The following is a 21,682-nucleotide window of genomic DNA, read 5'->3' as shown; positions in this document are numbered from 1 at the left end:
ACGAATTGTGAAAAATCTTCGCTTCATATTGTCAATAATGACGGTAGACATTAGGCCACAGCAAGATATAAAAGCCATTGTATGGATGCACGGCTGTTATGTGGTAGGAGACTAAAGGATAAAAGCTGACTGCTTTATTCGTGTCATTACGGTAGGGCTATATTACTGCCCTTGGCAAGCTCTCAGCAGCAGCACAGATGTCAGTAGTGGGACGTGCTTAGAAAGGGTGCGGGCTTGGCGCAGTGGAAATTATAGGCGACTGCTATCACCAAGTCGGCCATCTGTACACTGGGCTTTTATCTTCGTGTTTCGAATTTCAAAAACACAGTCGACAATAGGGATTTTTATCGAATTGTATCGATATTTATTTAATAATTTAATAGCACAATGAGCTCTATCAACGTGAAGAAATTAAAGGTAAACGAGTTGAAGGACGAGTTGAAGAAGAGGCAGCTGTCGGACAAGGGGCTGAAGGCGGATCTTATGGACCGGCTGCAGGCCGCGCTGAATGAAGAGGCTCTAGCCGGAGGAGCAGAGACCGGGGAGAACGGCGGCCAAGGCGAAGGGGCTGTCGGCCTGAATGACATGGGCGAGGAGGACTTGGCTGAAGACCTGGTTGAGGAGAGGATGGAGGCGGACGGAGTAGAGGATGAAGATAAGTGCGAAGGGAAAGCAGAGAAAGAATGCGCCAATATCGACGATGATATGGGGGAAGAGGAGGATGCGGGAGTAGATATGGATAAATCGGACGAGGATGAAGATGCTCTACTGAAAGAAGAGGAGGATGATGATGATGAGGAGATGGATAAATTCGATGATGATGATGCTGCACTAGGGACTCTCCCTCGAGAGGGTAAGCGATGCAAGCCAGCTAATCGACCCTGCTGCCATGGTTGCAGCAGCGGCTAGAGTTCACGTCTTGCATGACAGTTCAGAATCAAAGATAGGTCAACTGGTTAGCCTGCTAAGCTTGCCAGTTAGGTCGGAACTTCTGCGAGGATTCATGTAGCTAGCTAATTGTAGACAATAAGCTTTTGTACGGCTGCAATTGACAGGTGTATGTTTTTACGCAATGGTTTTGTGTTCCGGGTTTGCATTTCTTCAAGCGGCAGACAAAGATGCTCTTGCCGGTGTGCAGATTGTCGTTGGCTAGCTAGCTACCATTAGCTGCTAAAGTGCAAACAGTGGCTCCTACTGGCGAGAGAGAACGCGGCAGGCTGACTATCTTTTCCGTGAGACGGTTTGTTTTTCCATAGGTATAAATACGTCTATGCGCATAGCCTAGTTTAATAACGTTGGTTTTAGGAAATGTGGAAGACAAGTTATCTAGCTAGCTGTCAGTCGTATCTAGCTTTATTTTTTTATTTTATTTTATTTTTTACATTTTATCAACAAGGTACTAAGTTAATATTTGGTCAAGGCTGCCATGGCTGTAGAAACTGAAAATGTGTGGTGCTTCACACACATCAATATCCATTGATATTGGAGGGGGGGTACTAACTGGTATTAAAGGGGGTATTGTTATTGCTCTTGATGGTTCCTTGTTATTCATGGACCAGATCACCATATTTGGAATTATTTTCAGATCTACCCTTACCTTTGTAGTCCATACATTGCAACTCATGTAGATACCTGACAAATCAAAACACCTACCTAGCCACCTAGCTGAACTGTGTGGACCAACATGTAACATCTGGGTCCTACACTTGGGGGGCGGGACGCACCTCAATACCTGCTTTGTTATTGTTTTATTTCCAAAGGGGATGCGGACAAAGACACGAGCGCTGAGCAGAAGAATAAGAAGGGTGTTAAGAGACGCCGGGAGGAACATGGAAGGGGCTACTTTGAGTTTATTGAAGAAAGCAAGTACAGCCGGTAAGGATGGTGCAGTAGCTGGGTTAACCCTCGGTTAGCTCCGAGTCACCCTGGCCTGCACAACTGCCAGCTCTCTGCCTTATCGAACTGCTGTGTTGACATTAACAGCCAACACAGTCCTTAATGCTACCCCTGCTGCTAAGAAACATATTTTTTCCCATTTACCTCTACATGGGTATTACCTTACTAGAACCTGTTATTACTGAATACAGGGTTGACAATATGCATGCAAAGCCCAACTGTAGTGTAGATAATGGTGGTTGGTGCTATAGCTAGTTAGTGATAGGAATGGTTATGGGGTGGTCTGTGGGGATGCTATATTGAAGGGGACGGTCTGGATGCCGCTGGGAGGGTGCCTCACCCACACGCTGTGGGACAGTAGAGAGGCACGGTGGGACAAAGAAGGTGGGGGGGAGGGTTCTGTCTCTCTGTCGGTCCAGTTGTGTTAAACTTGGGCAACTTTTATATGCTTTATTTTTTCCCAATGGTAGAATGCAATAAGTGTGAGTGAGAGTGATTTGATTATTGGCCTCTAATATTGATTAAATTCTCTCCTTACAGGCCATTGTCTTTGATACATGTGTTATAAACGGCTTCACTGGTTAGCAGATATACAGCTATTCTGTAGCTCAACAAATCTGATGTCATTGTTTTTAGAACTTAATTTTAAACCTATATGATTCAGGATTTTTGAAAAATAACTCTGTCACACAGCTCTCCAAATGACAAACAGAGCTAAATAACTTGACAGTTTTCTAGTGTGGGCATCCTCATCTAAAGTATAGGAATTGTGTGTACGTTCTGTTGTTCTTGTGATGAGGTATGATCTTCCAACAACGTTCTATCACTTATATAGCCTCCCAAGAGAGGAAATGCATATCCAATGATACATTGACATTGGTGAACTTTAGGTGATGTTCCCGACTAATTTGTTTTATCACACCCTGCAGTTTCAGACTGAAGAATGTTACAACTTTAACTCAATTGTTGATAAATCCTGCCAGAACTGGTCAAAATGTAGGCTAGTGCAGTCTTTCCTCGAGATTATTCTCTAGTTGAGACTGAAAGGCCCCGATAGCAACATTTACACCTTCATGCACCAAAGTAGTTAATTGAAACCCATACAATGATAGGTTTTGTTTTAAATTCTGAGAGTGGTTTGATTTATTAGGATCCCCATTCGCCGACACCAATGGCGACAGATAGTCTTACTGGGGTCCAACAAATAACAAAAAAGACATTACAGACAAAAGACAATTTGGAATATCCAACACGTTTCTTATAAAAACAAGAAGTGACGCAGTCAGTCTTTCCTCAACTCTTAACCAAGAGAGACTGGCATACATAGTATTAATATTAGCCATCTGATTACAATGAAGAGCAAGACGTGTCGTTCTTTCTGGGCCAGCTGCAGCTTAACTAGGTCTTCTTTGCAGCACTTGACCATATGACTGGACAATAATCGTAGCTGTTTACATACCACCACAGTCAGAGGCTGGACTAAGACCGCATTGAATGAGCTGTATTCTGCCATAAGCAAACAAGAAAACGCTCACCCAGAGGCGGTGCTCCTAGTAGCCGGGGATTTTAATGCAGGGAAACTTAAATTTGTTTTACCTCATTTCTATCAGCATGTTAAATGTTTAACCATAGCGGGAGAAAAACTCTGGACCACCTTTACTCCACACACAGAGACCCATACAAAGCTCTCCCTTACCCTCCATTTGGAAAATCTGACCATAATTCTATCCTCCTGATTCCTGCTTACAAGCAAAAATTAAAGCAGGAAGCACCAGTGACTAGATCAATAAAAAAGTGGTCAGATGAAACAGATGCTAAGCTACAGGACTGTTTTGCTAGCACAGACTGGAATATGTTCCGGGATTCCTCCGATGGCATTGAGGAGTACACCACATCAGTCATTGGCTTCATCAATAAGTGTATCGATGACATCGTCCCCACAGTGACTGTACGTACATACCCCAACTAGAAGCCATGGATTACAGGCAACATCCGCACTGAGCTAAAAGCTAGAGCTGACGCTTTCAAGGAGCGGGACTTTAACCCGGAAGCTTATAAGAAATCCCGCCCTCAGACGAACCATCAAACAGGAAAAGCATCAATACAGGACTAAGATCGAATCATACTACACCGGCACTGACGCTTGTCGGATGTGGCAGGGCTTGCAAACCATTACAGACTACAAAGGGAAGCACAGCCGAGAGCTGCCCAGTGACACGAGCCTACCAGGCGAGCTAAACTACTTCTATGCTCGCTTTAAGGCAAATAACACTGAAACATGCATGAGAGCACCAGCTGTTCTGGAAGACTGTGTGATCACACTCTCCGCAGCCAATGTGAGTAAGACCTTTAAACAGGTCAACATTCACAAGGCCGCAGGGCCAGACGGATTACCAGGACGTGTACTGCGAGCATGTGCTGACCAACTGGCAAGTGTCTTCACTGACATTTTCAACCTCTCCCTGATGATGCAATCTCTATTGCACTCCACACTGCCCTTTCTCACCTGGACAAAAGGAACACCTATGTGAGAATGCTATTCATTGACTACAGCTCAGCGTTCAACACCATATTGCCCTCAAAGCTCATCAATAAGCTAAGGACCCTGGGACTAAACACCTCCCTCTGCAACTGGATCCTGGACTTCATGACGTGTCGCCCCCAGGTGGTAAGGGTAGGTAACAACACATCCGCCACGCTGATCCACAACACAGGGGCCCCTCACGTGGGGTGCGTGCTCAGTCCCCTCCTGTACTCCCTGTTCACTCATGACTGCATGGCCAGGCACGACTCCAACTCCATCATTAAGTTTGCCGATGACACAACAGTGGTAGGCCTAATCAACGACGAGGCATGGCCTCACCTGGCCGTGTGGTGCCAGGACAACAACCTCTCCCTCAACGTGATCAAAACAAAGGAGATGATTGTGGACTACAGGAAAAAGAGGACCGAGTACGCCCCCATTCACGGGGCTGCAGTGGAGCAGGTTGAGATCACCAACAAACTAACATGGTCCAAGCACACCAAGATAGTTGTGAAGAGGGCACGACAAAACCTATACCCCCTCAGGAGACTGAAAAGATCTGGCATGGGTCCTGAGATCCTCAAAAGGTTCTACAGCTGTACCAATGAGAGCATCCTGACTGGTTGTATCACTGCCTGGTATGGCAACTGCTCGGCCTCTAACAGCAAGGCACTACAGAGGGTAGTGTGAACGGCCCAGTACATCACTGGAGTCAAGCTTCCTGCCATCCAGGACCTCTATACCAGGCGGTGTCAGAGGAAGGCCCTAAAAATTGTCAAAGACTCCAGCTACCCTAGTCATAGACTGTTCTCTCTGCTACCGCACGGCAAGCGGTACCGGAGCGCTAAGTCTAGGTCCAAGAGGCTTCAAAACAGCTTTTACCCCCAAGCCATAAGACTCCTGAACACCTAATCAAATGGCTACCCAAACTATTTGCACCCCCCCCCCCCCTTTTGCTATTCTCTGTTGTTGTCATCTATGCATAGTCACTTTAATAACTCTACCTACATGTACATAATACCTCAACTAACTGGTGCCCCCGCACATTGACTCTGTACTGGTACCCCCCCTGTATATAGTCTCACTATTGTTATTTTACTGCTGCTCTTTAATGTTACTTTTATTTCTTATTCTTATCTGTATTTTTTTTAAATGCATTGTTGGTTAGGGGCTCATAAGTAAGCATTTCACTGTAAGGTCCACACCTGTTGTATTCGGCGCATGTTGTAATGAACACGAGGGGAGACAGAGAGCTGGTTTCAAGCGCAGGGCGCAGCAGGTGTTTGATGCAAAGGACCAGAGGAGGAGGCAGGTAGCTGGGTCCAGGGGCAGGCAGAAGGTCATACACAGGGGTCCAAAAGGGCAACAGTACAGGCAGGGAAAAGGCTAGTATGGTAGTCCGGGAGATCAGGCAATAGGTAGATAACAGGAAATCCGATAGGCTGAAGTACAGGAAGGGAATAGACAAAAGGCGTCGTTAGTGAGGCAGGCAAAAACTTTCATATTCGGGAGGAGTAAATCATGGGGAAAACAGAGCTCCGAAAGCCATATGTCACAAAACAAACAATACCTCACGGTGATGGGGTGCAAAGAACTGAAGTAAATAGTGTGTGATAATGACATACGTGTGTGTGAACAGGTGATTAGAATTCAGGTGATTGGAATCTGGAGAGTGAGCTGCGTTCAGGGGATTTAGGTGTTTGAGGGTGTGAGTTGGAAGCAGACGTTACACATGAGACTAATAATATTTGATTTGATAATCATGATAAGATAAAACTAGAGCCTGCAGGACGTGCTTTGTCGAGTGTGGTGTCAAAAAAGCAGATCATCTCTTTATTACGGACAGCACGCTCCCCATCTTTACAACCATTGAATCTATATGTTTTGAGAATGACTGTTTACAATCTAAGGTAACACCAAGTAATTTAGTCTCCTCAACTTGTTCAACAGCCATACCATTCATTACCAGATTCAGCTGACGTCTAGACCTTAGGGAATGATTTGTACCAAATGCAATGCTCTTAATTTTAGAGATGTTCAGGACCAGTGTATTACTGGCCACCCATTCCCAAACAGACTGCCACTCTTTGTTAAGGGTTTCAGTGACCTCATTAGCTGTGGTTGCTCATGCATATATGGTTGAATCATTAGCTGGGATTGCTGATGCATATATGGTTGAATCATCAGCACATGGACACACATGCTTTGTTTAATGCCAGTGGCAGGTCATTTGTAAAAAATAGAAAAGAGTAAAGGGCCTAGAGAGCTGCCCTGTGGTACACCACACTTTACATGTTTGACATTAGAGAAGCTTCCATTAGGAATACGCTATTAGATGGATAGCTCTGAATCCACGATATGGTGGAGGTTGGAAAGCCATAACACATGTTTTCTCAACAACAATAATATCAAAGGCTGCACTGAAAGTACAGTACAGCTCCCACAATCTTCTTATCAATTTCTTTCAACCAATCATCAGTCATTTGTGCCAGTGCAGTACATGTTGAGTGCCCTTCTCTATAAATATGCTGAAAGTCTGTTGTTAATTTGTTTACAGTGAAATGGCATTGTATTTGTTCAAACACAATTCTTTCCAACAATTTGCTAAGAGCTGGCATTAAGCTGATAGGTCTGCTGTTAGAACCAGTAAAGGCCGCTTTACCACTCTTGGGTAGTGGAATGACTTTGGCTTCCATCCAGGCCTGAGGACAAAGACTTTCCTCTAGGCTCAGATTAAAGATATGACAGATAGGAGTGGCTATAGAGTCAACTACCATCCTCAGTAGCTTTCCATCCAAGTTGTCAATACCAAGAGGTTTGTCATTATTGATCGATAACAATCATGTTTTTAGTCACCTCTCCCACGCTAATTTTACAAAATTCAAACTTGCAATGCTTTTCTTTCATTATCTGTTTTTTTTATACATGAGTAAGATGGCTCACTGTTCGTTGTTGGCATTTCCTGCCTAAGTTTTCCCACTTGAGTGAGAGACATGTCCCTCCAGTGTCCTCCCCGGGCTGACCCTTCACCCCTTCATCTTCTCTCTTCCAGGGCCAAGTCCCCCCAGCCCCCCCTGGAGGAAGAGGACGAGGAGTTTGACGACAGCACTGTCTGCCTGGACACCTGTGAGTACACACACACACAGACCTGTCCACATGTGAGTATACACCTGTCCACATGTGAGTATACACCTGTCCACATGTGAGTACACACCTGTCCACATGTGAGTACACACCTGTCCACATGTGAGTACACACCTGTCCACATGTGAGTACACACCTGTCCACATGTGAGTACGTACACACACACCTGTCTACATGTGAGTACACACACCTGACCACCTGTGAGTACACACACACAGACCTGACCACATGTGACTACACACCTGACCACCTGTGAGTACACACACACAGACCTGACCACATGTGACTGGATAGCTGTGGGTAGAATTTGTACAATTATTGAATAACACCTGCAGCAGTGCACATCTTTTAGTTGAACTGTGAAGTTCACAAGTGTGTGTGTGTATGTGTGTGTGTGACCATAGATAACAGTGACCTGCACTTCAAGGTGTCCCGGGACCGTTATAGCGCGTCATCCCTCACCATGGAGAGCTTTGCCTACCTGTGGGCTGGAGGCAGGGCTTCCTACGGAGTAGCTCAGGGCAAGGCCTGCTTTGAGATGAAGGTGAGGAGAGATATCATCATCATCATCATCATCAACAACACACACACACACGTGGTCAATCAATCGATCAAGTTTATTTTATAAATACCTTTTTACATCAGCAGTTGTCACAAAGTGCTTTACGGATACTCAGCCTAAAACTACTGATGATGATGATGATGGTCATGACAAACACACACACACACACACACACACACACACACACACACACACACCTCACCCTCGGTGTGTTCTCCCCAGATCATTGAGAAGATCCCAGTGAAACATATCTCCAGTAAAGGCATGGACATCCACGAGGTTCTGGTGGGCTGGTCACTAGCCAATGGAACACTGTTACTGGGTGAGTGAACCATTAGACCAACCAATATAATTCAGTGGACTCCTGATATATGCTAAGGATAACCCCAGGTGTGTTGTGCTGTTGTATGGTAACTCCTTGTCTGACTGTGTGTCTGTCTGCTTTGACGTCCTCAGGAGAAGAGGAACACTCGTATGCCTTCTCTGCCAAAGGGAAGAAAACCACCAACTGTGTCACAGAAGACTTCGGAGAGTGCTTCGATGAAAACGATGTCGTCGGGTGCCTAATTGTAAGATATTTTAATGATCCCTTTTGTTTGTCACATTTCGCTCAAAGAGCTAAATAGACACTTTAGCCAGTTAAAAAATAAACATCAGCTAACAGATTAAACTGCTGCTGCTTTTTCCACTGATGTTGATGTTCGTCCTCTCTCCTGCAGAACTTTGAAGGCTCGGAGGTGGAGCTGTCGTTCAGTAAGAACGGTCAGGACCTTGGCGTGGCCTTCAAGGTGGACAAGGCATCTCTGGACGGACGGCCCCTCCTCCCTCACGTCCTCTGTCACAACTGTGCTGTGGAGTTCAACTTCGGCCAGAGGGAGGCGCCACTGTTTGTCCCACCGGCCGGCTACAGCTTCCTACAGCAGGTCCCTGTGGGCAAGAGGGTCCGAGGCCCCAAGGGGCCTGACACTAAGGATGACTGTGAGGTGAGTGCGTGCTGGTTTTCATGTTATTGAATGTCCATGTGGTATTTTCATAATTTCCATTTCCAACTCTGTATCCCACATTTGACAACACATGATTTTGTAGCCATGATCAAAATGTATCTTACTCTCCCAGGTGATCGTGATGGTAGGCCTGCCTGGCGCTGGGAAGACGACGTGGGTAACCAAGCACACTCAGGAGCACCCTGGGAAATACAACATCCTGGGAACCAACACCATCCTGGAGAAGATGATGGTGAGTGATGCTAAAAGGGACAGGACAGTTCAGCAGTTCAGCTTAAAGGGACAGGACAGTTCTACAGTTCAGCTTAAAGGGACAGGACAGTTCTACAGTTCAGCTAAAAGGGACAGGACAGTTCTACAGTTCAGCTTAAAGGGACAGGACAGTTCTACAGTTCAGCTTAAAGGGACAGGACAGTTCTACAGTTCAGCTTAAAGGGACAGGACAGTTCAGCAGTTCAGCTTAAAGGGACAGGACAGTTCAGCAGTTCAGCTTAAAGGGACAGTTCAGCAGTTCAGCTTAAAGGGACAGGACAGTTCAGCAGTTCAGCTTAAAGGGACAGGACAGTTCAGCAGTTCAGCTTAAAGGGACAGAGCAGTTCAGCAGTTCAGCTTAAAGGGACAGGACAGTTCAGCAGTTCAGCTTAAAGGGACAGGACAGTTCAGCAGTTCAGCTTAAAGGGACAGGACAGTTCAGCAGTTCAGCTTAAAGGGACAGGGCAGTTCAGCTTAAAGGGACAGAGCAGTTCAGCAGTTCAGCTTAAAGGGACAGGACAGTTCAGCTTAAAGGGACAGGACAGTTCAGCAGTTCAGCTTAAAGGGACAGGACCGTTCAGCAGTTCAGCTTAAAGGGACAGGGCAGTTCAGCTTAAAGGGACAGGACAGTTCAGCAGTTCAGCTTAAAGGGACAGGACAGTTCAGCGGTTCAGCTTAAAGGGACAGGACAGTTCTACGGTTCAGCTTAAAGGAACAGGACAGTTCAGCACTTCAGCTTAAAGGGACAGGAAAATTCTACAGTTCAGCAGTTCAGTTTAAAGGGACAGGACAATTCTACAATCCAGCAGTTCAGCTGAAAGGGACAGGACAGTTCTCCAATTCAGCAGTTCAGCTTAAAGGGACAGGACAGTTCTACAGTTCAGCAGTACAGTTTAAAGGAACAGGACAGTTCTACAATCCAGCAGTTCAGCTGAAAGAGACAAGACAGTTCTACAATTCAGCAGTTCAGCTTAAAGGGACAGGACAGTTCTACAGTTTAGCAGTACAGTTTAAAGGGACAGGACAGTTCTACAATTCCACAGTTCAGCTGAATGGGACAGGACATTTCACCTTAAAGAGATACCTCACCTTAAAGGGTCAGTTCAGGTTGAAGGGACAGCTCACCTTAAAGGGTCAGTTCAGGTTGAAGGGACAGCTCACCTTAAAGGGTCAGTTCAGCTCTTGAAGGGACAGCTCACCTTAAAGGGTCAGTTCAGGTTGAAGGGACAGCTCACCTTAAAGGGTCAGTTCAGGTTGAAGGGACAGCTCACCTTAAAGGGTCAGTTCAGCTCTTGAAGGGACAGCTCACCTTAAAGGGTCAGTTCAGGTTGAAGGGACAGTTCACCTTAAAGGGTCAGTTCAGGTTGAAGGGACAGCTCACCTTAAAGGGTCAGTTCAGGTTGAAGGGACAGTTCAGGTTGAAGGGACAGCTCACCTTAAAGGGTCAGTTCAGGTTGAAGGGACAGCTCACCTTAAAGGGTCAGTTCAGGTTGAAGGGACAGCTCACCTTAAAGGGTCAGTTCAGGTTGAAGGGACAGCTCACCTTAAAGGGTCAGTTCAGGTTGAAGGGACAGCTCACCTTAAAGGGTCAGTTCAGCTCTTGAAGGGACAGCTCACCTTAAAGGGTCAGTTCAGGTTGAAGGGACAGCTCACCTTAAAGGGTCAGTTCAGGTTGAAGGGACAGTTCACCTTAAAGGGTCAGTTCAGGTTGAAGGGACAGCTCACCTTAAAGGGTCAGTTCAGGTTGAAGGGACAGTTCACCTTAAAGGGTCAGTTCAGGTTGAAGGGACAGCTCACCTTAAAGGGTCAGTTCAGGTTGAAGGGACAGCTCACCTTAAAGGGTCAGTTCAGGTTGAAGGGACAGCTCACCCCAAAGTCAGATGATTCCATACCTCAAAATTCTTTATTTTCCTTTGCCAGATCGCCAGTCTGAAACGCCAAATGAAGGATGTCACCAAACTCACCGCCATCTCCCAGCGTGCACCTCTTTTCCTGGGAAAATTCATTGAGATCGCTGCACGCAAAAAACGCAACTACATCCTTGACCAGGTAACCATGGTTACCCACATTGAAGCTTTTGTTTTTGTGTATTTGTTCAATTGTCGTTCTTTTTGAATATTTAGATGCCTTGTGAACAAACAACATTTGATTAAGCCAGCATCATCATGAGAAACAAATACTACTTTGTTGTATGGCAGTGTGAGAATGGAATGATTTCAGTAGGTGTATGGTTGGATATGACTTCAACCCTGGTACCTGTCTCTCTTCTCTCTCTTCTCTCTCTCTCTCTCTCTCTCTCTCTCTCTCTCTCTCTCTGCCAGACCAATGTGTCGGCCCCAGCCCAGAGGAGGAAGATGTGTCTGTTTGCAGGATTCCAGAGGAAGGCCGTGGTGGTGTGTCCTACTGATGACAACTACAAGCAGAGGACACAGAAGAAAGCCGAGACGGACGGTAAAGACGTCCCCGAGCACGCTGTACTCAAGATGAAAGGTGAGCTACAACAACCTAGAATACCTGACAGCCATAACACCTGTTACCTGTATCAATAACACATGAGAGCTTACATTACATTTGAGTCCTTTGGCAGACGCTTCTATCCGGGCTGACTGACTGATTTGTTAGGGGTTGATATATCTGGCTGTTTCCCTCCCGTCCTCCTGTAGGTATCTACACCCTGCCGGAGCCAGGGGATTGCTTCAGTGAGGTGAGCTTCGTGGAGCTGCAGAAGGACGAGGCCTCCAAGCTGCTGGACTTGTACAAGGAGGAGAGTCGCTCTGCCCTGCCCCCAGAGAAGAAGGCCAACCAGGGGGGCACGCCGCCCAAGAGAGGGGGCAGCCACCGCGGCCGTGGGGGCAGAGGGCAGGGGCAGTGGGGAGGAGGTCAGGGGCAGAGGGGGGGCAGAGGAGGCTTCCAGATCAGAGGCAACTTCAGGGGAGGTGAGCCGTGTGTATTTGACTCTGTAACTAACTATAATACTTGAGGTGTATGTTTGTGTACTTGGTATGTACAATATATATTGATCTGTGTGTTTGTCTCTGCCCAGGCCCAGGCCCTCGTGGTGGATTCAGTCGTCCCCCCAGAGGTTTCCTCCCTCCTCCGGCCTTCCGAGGGGGCTTCTCCAACCGGGGCAACTTCAACAGGGGGAGTGGGGGCATGCCCAGCAGGGGGGGTGGACCCAGGGGGGGTCCTGGAAGGGGCAACATGGGGGGTAATAGGGGTGGCAATATGCACCGAGGCAGCATGACCCGCGGAGGAGGTGGAGGTGGAAGAGGACGTGGGGACAACAGGGGCAACTTCACACAGGTGGGTCACTAGTTACTATACTTGATAGTGTCCTTGACTGGGACTACAACGAGTCTGACTCTATCAGCTAGAGTGGATTGTTGGATTATTTCATTTCTATATAGTTTTCTGAATATAACAACAACATACAGTACATTTGTATAACCCACCAATTGTACTGGAGGTCAGCTGGCAGTCCCAGGTGTCTGATGGCTGTTGTGTTTTCCGCAGAAGTTCAGAGGCAGAGGAGGCAACAATCGCAGCTTCAACAAGAACAGCAACTTTGGCATGAACAAGGCCCAGGCCTTCAACCAGAGCTGGCAGCAGGGGGTATGTACTGCTCCTGATGTAGCTGGACGTAGCGCAGCAGAGGCTGGGAAATGTTTGCACCTTAGGACCAATGGAATGGTTCAAAACTCTTACCTTTAACTTCTGTCTTTCATCTTTAGTTCTGGAACCAGAAGCCATGGAGCCAACAGTACCACCCAGGATACTACTGAGCATGTGCGGTAGAGAGACTGACTGACAGCACACAGACACACCCCCTCACTACAAACCCCGTCCACCCTGGCGCATATGCGTCAACTCCCGTTACGCTCCATTTTACCTTCTCCCCATCCTCCTTTTCCTCTCCTCTTCCTTCGTTTTAGGAAGAAAGAGCATTCCACTGCTGACATCGACTGCCGGTTCTGAGACAAAGACGACAAACGCTTTCTGGGCTCCTTTACTTTCTGCGTTTTGATTTTGTATATTTGTATTGCTTTTACGTTTCAGAGCCGGAGCTCTCAAGCGTTCGCCTTCAGAAACCTTGGCTTTCATCCAGCATGTGATGTCTCTTAAAAAACTTTTCAGGGTTCTGTGTTTTTATCTGTAAAGATGTACTTTTTAATACAACGATCATGATGATGATGATAAATATTTATTTCCGATGTTTTGCTTTATATTATGTTGTTTTATGTGTTTAAGAATCAGGAGAGGCTAGCTAGCACTCACTTTAGACACATGGCATTTGTGAGGTGTCGTAATTGTAGTCCTGCTGCAAATACGTTTGTTTCTAGTAAGTAAGGTGAAGTTTAAGCTGTAATAAAAAATGATATGCTTAAAAGATATATATAAAATAAATAAGTGTCATTTAACTAACAGACAGCCCACATAAACACAGGAATTGCTCTGGATGGTGCATCTTACTTGGTATGCGAATCCATATTTTTCAATGTCAAAGGTGTTAGAAAAGCCTTTGATATGAGAAGCACTGTCTCAGAGTAGCTGTCTTGTTAAAATGTCTTGCTATATCCTGCATCAGTGGCTCATACATCCAAGGCCGTCCTTCAGTAAGGCACTCCTTTATCTATCTTGAGTGGTCACATACTCAGTACTGCGTAGCAGATGGGCCATTCCATGACGCCTAGGGCGCGTTCAGTAGAGCACAACGTTATCTAACATTCAGATCAGGGATGGGCAACTGAAGGCCCTCGGACCAATTTCAAAATTTGGTTGTTGATCAGCAGTTTATTGTTTGTAATGTAAGTCACTGATAGTCACTCAATTAGCCCATGTCAGCTAAAATGTTTTAGATTGGAAAATGAGTCTAGCGGCCAGCTATCTAAACTTGTAGTAATCATGGTTGAATTACCTCCCGGAGGGCCCCCATGGATTTTGTTAGTCAGTCTCACTCAGATATCATATTAAAAACAGCTAATTTTCCTCTCCGCCCCATGGCAAAATGAATAGATTGGCATGAAATCAGTTATAAAATTGCAAAATGTTCTCTACACCCCATGGCTAAATGTGTAGAATGGCACGAAATTAGGATCACTCTGGGATAGAACTGTCCTGAATAGAGCTGACATGATTCCTTACACTACGTGTCGGAGAGGCAGGTTTGTTCTACGCAGTCATTTTTTTTATAGCCGATGGGGGTGGGGGTCACAAAAAAGCTGAACTCAGCATGAGGGGCCACAGTTCCATTCAAGAAGTACAACAAAAACCACAGTTTTACATCAATGTGTTCTCTCCAATAAACAATTATTTGAAAAATGGGTTTTAAGTGCCAACATTAAACATTTCACTCTTGGACTTACATGATCAACCTGGTCCTTAGCAGGTTTGTCTGAGTGAACCCAGCTTAAAGCACTTAAAGATACTACACAGCAATGTAAAAACATTACTGTGTAGAACAAACCTACCTTTCAGACACTTAGTGTAAGGAATAATGTCCGCTCCATTCATGAGTTCTATCTGCAACGTTCAGTATATTGCATCCTCCTGAACATGACCCTGTTTTCAACACCACTGATAACCTACTGTTAGCAGAAGAACTAGGAGTTCTCCTCACCACCTCTGATAACCTACTGTTAGCAGTAGAACTAGGAGTTCTCCTCACCACCTCTGATAACCTACTGTTAGCAGTAGAACTAGTTCTCCTCACCACCTCTGATAACCTTCTGTTAGCAGTAGAACTAGGAGTTCTCCTCACCACCTCTGATAACCTACTGTTAGCAGTAGAACTAGGAGTTCTCCTCACCACCTCTGATAACCTACTGTTAGCAGTAGAACTAGGAGTTCTCCTCACCACCTCTGATAACCTTCTGTTAGCAATAGAACTAGGAGTTCTCCTCACCACCTCTGATAACCTTCTGTTAGCAGTAGAACTAGTTCTCCTCACCACCTCTGATAACCTACTGTTAGCAGAAGAACTAGGAGTTCTCCTCACCACCTCTGATAACCTACTGTTAGCAGTAGAACTAGGAGTTCTCCTCACCACCTCTGATAACCTACTGTTAGCAGTAGAACTAGTTCTCCTCACCACCTCTGATAACCTACTGTTAGCAGAAGAACTATGAGTTCTCACCACCTCTGATAACCTACTGTTAGCAGTAGAACTAGGAGTTCTCACCACCACTGATAACCTTCTGTTAGCAGTAGAACTAGGAGTTCTCACCACCACTGATAACCTTCTGTTAGCAATAGAACTAGGAAGTTGGCGCTAAAGGCTCAAATCCCTTTGGTAAGGCCTAGAAGGCCCCATATTGACAGTGACACAGTCCAACAAATAGACATGCTTTTATCCTACAGTATGATGCTTTAAAGTGCTTAAGATTCCATAGTAATGTAATTTAAGTAACGATTTAAGGCCTTTAGTTGTTTATTGTAAATACTTTTGCAATTAATTTGATTGTAGAACTGTTATAAAAGGTAGTCCTTTTTTTGTGGATGGGGGTCATTTTTGTTGGTTTTATTTTTTCAACTGTCAAGGTGCGTACTTTTCATTGACATTTGGAAATCAAATTGTCTTGAATCAGTGCTTTTTGTGAGTTCCACTGGAATATTTAAGCTGGGCTCATTCAGACAACGCTGCTAAGGACCAGATTGATCATGTAAATCCAAGAGTGAAATGTTTCAATAGGGGAGCACCCTGTGTATGTTGTGTGTGTGTTTACTGTTTGTCTACTAATTGCATATTGGAGAGAACCACAATGGTATACAACTGTTGTTTCTGTTGTATTTATTGAATTGAACTGTAGATTAGGCCTAAATGTATTTTGGGACCAACACAGTGGAATAACCCTGACTTCTCAGAGAAGCATTTAAATCAGGCTGAAGTAAATGTTAATACTGTCTACTGTTTCAGCAGTCGTGTGGTACATAGCTTAGAGTGGGTTGGTGTGTTGAAAGAGTTATTATTGTCAACTCTCATCTTTTTACTCTGTGTATAAGCTGTATAAACTGACTGACAAAGGCTCATTATTGAAGGTGCCTTCAGAAGAAATTGTTACCCCTGGACTTATTCCACATTTTGTTGTGTTACCGCCTGAATTCAAAATGGATTAAATACATTTTTGAAGCTCACCCATCTACACACAATACCCCATAATGACAAAGTGAAAACCATGTTTTTAGAAATGTTTGCAAATTTATTGAAAATTAAATACAGAAAAATCGCATTTAGATAAGTATTCACACCCCTGAGTCAATACTTTGTAGAACCTTTGGCAGTAATTACAGCTGTGAGTCTTTCTAGGTAAGTCTCTAACGGCTTTCCACACTTGGTTGAGCAACATTTTTATTTATTTATTTTATGTAAACTTTATTTAACTAGGCAAGTCAGTTAAGAAGAAAATCTTATTTACAATGACGGCTTATCCCCCCGGCCAAACCCGGACGACACTGGGCCAATTGTGCGCCGCCCTATGAGCCTCCCAATCGCGGCCGGTTGTGATACAGCCTGGAATCAAACCAGGGTCTGTAGTGACGCCTCTAGCACTGAGATGCAGTGCCTTAGACCGCTGCGCCAGTTGGGAGCGCCAGTTGGGAGCCCCATTTGCCCATTATTCTTTTCAAAATTCTTCAAGCGCTGTCAAATTGGTTGTTGATCATTGCTAAACAACCATTTTCAGGTCTGGCCATATATTTTCAAGTCAATTTAAGTCAAAACTGTAACTTGGCCACTCAGGAACATTCACTGTCTTCTTGGTAAGCAACTTCAGTGTTGATTTGGCCTTGAATTTTAGGTTATTGTACTGCTGAAAGGTGAATTCATCTTCCAGTGTCTGGTGGAAAGCAGACTGAAGCAGGTTTTCCTCTTTGCCTGTGCTTAGCTCCATTCTGTTTATTTTTTTACCCTGAAAGACTCGTCAGTCCTTAATGATTACAAGCATACCTGTAACATGATGCAGCCACCACTATGCTTGAAAATATGAAGAGTGGTAAACACTTTGTATTCAGGACAAACATAATACTTTTTATTCAGGACAAATAAAGTGAATTGCTTTGCCACATTTTTTGCAGTATTACTTTAGTGCTTTGTTGCAAACAGGATGCATTTAAAAAAAAAAATCTGTACAGGCTTCCTTCTTTTCACGCTGTCATTTAGGTTAGTATTGTGGAGTAACCACAATGTTGTTGATCCATCCTCAGTTTTCTCCTATCACAGCCATTAAACTCTGTAACTGTTTTAAAGTCACCATTGGCCTCATGGTGAAATCCCTGACCGGTTACCTTTCTCTCCGGCTAGTGAGTTAGGAAGAACGCCTGTATCTTTCTAATGACTGGGTGTAATGATAAACCATCTAAAGTGTAATTAATAACTTCACCATGCTCAAACGGATATTCAATGTCTGCTTTTTTTCTTTTTTACCCTTCTACCAATAGGTGCCCTTCTTTGCGAAGCATTGGAAAACCTCCCTGGTCTTTGTGGTTGAATCTGGGTTTGAAATTCACTGCTCGACTGAGGGACAGATAATTGCATGTGTGGTGTACAGAGATGAGGTAGTCATTAAAAAATTATGTTAAACACTGTTATTGCACACAGAGTGAGTCCAGAGTGACTTGTTAAGCAAATTTGTACTCCTGAACTTACTTAGGCTTGCTATAACCAAGGGATTGAATACTTATTGACTCAAGACATTTCAACTTTACATTTTTAAGTCATTTGTAAACATTTTGAAAAACACAATTCCACTTTGACATTTTGGGGTATTGTGTGTAGGCCTGTGAATACTTTCTTAGGGTACTGTAGTATTATGAACCTGGGGTGTATTCGCTAGGAACCAAACAGAAGCAAACAGAACGAAATGGTGAGGGACTTACCGGAATTTGTCCAATAGAAACTACAGTTTCCGTTGCAAAACGTTTTCCGTTCGGGGTAAATGTTTTCCGTTTTCTGTTTCCAACTTCTGAATACACCCCCTGGTCTGACATAACTATGTTGTGTTAGTGTGGCGTAATAGAGAGCAGAGGACCATGGAACCAGGCCAGCCCAACCTAGCTTGACTGTCATGTAAATATCTTCTATTTCTGCTTCCATGGAATCATAAGGCACTATTTTGTTCCCCTTGAATGATATTAGAGTAGAAGGTACCGGTACATTTTATTTATGAGTCATGTCTTTAATGTGCGTTTTAAAATGAGATGGACAACAGAATGGACTGTGGTCACCTTCACAATCAAGTCTAATGCAAGGGCAACATGTCCCTTTTATGTTGTAAAATGTTGTTTTTTTTCAACAAACAATTTTATTGCCCATGTCAAATTGTTGTTCTAGGTAGACTTTGTTTAAGGAATATGTCTGGCACATAAAAGGAATACAATTAGAATGATTAAGGACGGCATGTTCTGTAAAACAGCAGGTGACTGGAGTGAGGCTTGCTTGTCTAAGTGCTAGTGGATGGAGACATTTCAAGTATTTGGTCTGACTTGTACTGTCTGAGACAATGTTTAACATTTTGTTTAACATAGACTACAACCTGTTTTTTGTTTGTTTCTTTTTTATTCCTTGCTATGTTTTGTATTTTGTTATGAGGACAAAAATATTAAAATAAGATGGAAAAAAGCTGACCAAATACTTACTTTACTTACTTTATTCCTTTTCTCACATTTTGTGAAGGGAAAGTGATAGCGATGCCCTTTTGAAAGGTATGAATAAAACGGTTCAAAACGTGTGTATGTGTGTTCCACCACAGGTTCCCAACCAGGGGTACTTGGCCTATCAACGGTGGGTACTTGAGAGGACTCATGAGGCCATAGGCTTACTGTCAAAATACGCATGAGGGGGTACTTCACGCATGAGAGGGCACTCCGGGCAGAGCCAAATTCAGTTGGTGGTACAGTAAGCGAAAAAGTTTGCGAACCATTGGAGTAGAACACTATGTCTAGTAGAGTCACCGCAAGAGGGCGATACAATGTTGTGCGCACTTACCTGACCTCAGGTACGACTGATTCAACCAATGGATCCAACATTGTTTTCAGAATTTAAAAAAATATAATCCAAAATTAGCTATTAGCTTAATTTGTAGCTGAAAATCTACTACAAATACTCAGAGATGGGTAGTATTTCTGTTATTTGTATTTGAAATACATATTTTAATTACTTCTGAGTATTTTGTCTGTCGTATTACACTGGGCTGAAGTACAGAAGCTGTAATTTGTATTGTCAAACTATAAAATACTTTTCTATACTATTTCTTTATAGTGGTTCACAATTTTGTGGCCCTCTTTCACCCTACATTGGTATCAAAAATCTGATAGCACTATGATGTAATAAGAGCGTCTGCTAAATTAACTAAATGTATATGTAAAAATGAACAATTGCAAAGCATGCTGAGTATTACTCTAATGAGCTCCGCCCCAAAATAAGGCCAATGACAATTCCCAGTGTGCTTTGCAGTTGTTAATTTTGACATATACATTAACATTTTGGTAATTTAGCAGACGCTGTTATCCAGAGTGACAGAGCATTCAACTAATGTAGATAAATACAATTATAAACTGGGGGTTCGAGCCCTGAATGCTGATTGGCTGAATGCTGATTGACCAAACTAGAGGTCGGCCGATTATGATTTTTCAACGCCGATACCGATTATTGGGGGGCCGAAAAAGCCTCTGCCGATTAATCGGCCGTTTTTTAAAATTGTATTTATTTGTAATAATGACAATTACAACAATACTGAATGAACACTAATTTTAACTTAATATAATACATAAATACTATCAATTTAGCCTCAAATAAATATTGAAACATGTTCAATTTGGTTTAAATAATACAAAAACAAAGTGTTGGAGAAGAAAGTAAAAGTACAATATGTGCCATGTAAAAAAGCTAACGTTTAAGTTCCTTGCTCAGAACATGAGAACTTATGTAAGCTGGTGGTTCCTTTTAACATGAGTCTTCAATATTCCCAAGTAAGAAGTTTTAGGTTGTAGTTATTATAGGAATTATAGGACTATTTCTCTCTATACGATTTGTATTTCATATACCTTTGACTATTGGATGTTCTTATAGGCACTTTAGTATTGCCAGTGTAACAGTATAGCTTCCGTCCCTCTCCTCGCTCCAACCTGGGCTCGAACCAGGAACACATCGACAACAGCCACCCTCGAAGCAGCGTTACCCATGTAGAGCAAGGGGAACAACCACTCCCAAGTCTCAGAGCGAGTGACGTTTGAAACGCTATTAGCGCGCACCCGCTAACTAGCTAGCCATTTCACATGGGTTACACCAGCCTAATCTCGGGGGTTGATAGGCTTGAAGTCATAAACAACGCAATGCTTGAAGAATTGCGAAGAGCTGCTGGCAAAACGCACGAAGGTGCTGTTTGAATGAATGCTTACGAGCCTGCTACTGCCTTCCATCGCTCAGTCAGACTGCTCTATCCAATATCAAATCATAGACTTAATTATAACATAACACACAGAAATACGAGCCTTTGGTCAATAATATGGTAGAATCTGGAAACTATCATTTCGAAAACAAAACGTTTATTATTTCAGTGAAATACGGAACCGTTCCGTATTTTAACTAATGGGTGGCATCCCTAAGTCTAAATATTCCTGATACATTGTACAACCTTCAATGTTATGTCATAATTATGTACAATTCTGGCAAATTAATTACGGCCTTTGTTAGGAATAAATGGATTTCACACAGTTCGCAATGAGCCAGGCGGCACAAACTGCTGTATATACCCTGACTGCTTGCACGGAACGCAAGAGAAGTGCCACAAATTCATGTTAGCAGGCAATATTAACTAAATATGCAGGTTTAAAAATATATACTTGTGTATTGATTTTAAAGAAAGGCATTGATGTTTATGGTTAGGTACATTGGTGCAACTACAGTGCTTTTTTCGCAAATGCGCTTGTTAAATCATCACCCGTTTGTCGAAGTAGGCTGTGATTCGATGAGAAATTAACAGGCCCCGCATCGATTATATGCAATGCAGGACATGTTAGATAAACTAGTAATATCATCAACCATGTGTAGTTAACTAGTGATTATGTTAAGATTGATAGTTTTTTAAAAGATAAGTTTAATGCTAGCTAGCAACTTACCTTGGCTTCTTGCTGCCCTCGTGTAACAGGTAGTCAGCCTGCCATGCAGGCTCCTCGTGGAGTGCAATGTAAGGCAGGTGGTTAGAGCGTTGGACTAGTAACCGGAAGGTTGCAAAAACGAATCCCCCCTGAACAAGGCACTTAACCCCCGTTCCTAGGCCGTCATTGAAAATAAGAATGTGTTCTTAA

The 21,682-nt window shown here is 43.8% G+C and overlaps 1 protein-coding gene across 1 annotated transcript; it reads left to right on the top strand.

Moving 5' to 3' along the window:
• Positions 1-180: 180 nt before the first annotated feature.
• Positions 181-16,620, top strand: hnrnpua (heterogeneous nuclear ribonucleoprotein Ua). The gene is made up of 14 exons (XM_014139454.3): positions 181-853; positions 1,761-1,875; positions 7,473-7,546; positions 7,969-8,108; positions 8,349-8,448; positions 8,583-8,695; positions 8,846-9,109; positions 9,243-9,362; positions 11,303-11,431; positions 11,704-11,872; positions 12,046-12,318; positions 12,426-12,685; positions 12,896-12,994; positions 13,114-16,620. The coding sequence occupies exons 1-14, from the start codon at positions 388-390 to the stop codon at positions 13,162-13,164; spliced, it is 2,373 nt and encodes a 790-aa protein (XP_013994929.1). The 5' UTR covers positions 181-387; the 3' UTR covers positions 13,165-16,620.
• Positions 16,621-21,682: the final 5,062 nt, after the last annotated feature.

The sequence above is a fragment of the Salmo salar genome, chromosome 01, assembly GCF_965601325.2.
Source record: "Salmo salar chromosome 01, fSalSal1, whole genome shotgun sequence".
In the NCBI taxonomy this organism is placed as follows: Eukaryota; Metazoa; Chordata; class Actinopteri; order Salmoniformes; family Salmonidae; genus Salmo; species Salmo salar.
The sequence above is the reverse complement of the archived record's forward strand: the minus strand, read 5'-3'. Positions and strand labels throughout refer to the sequence as shown.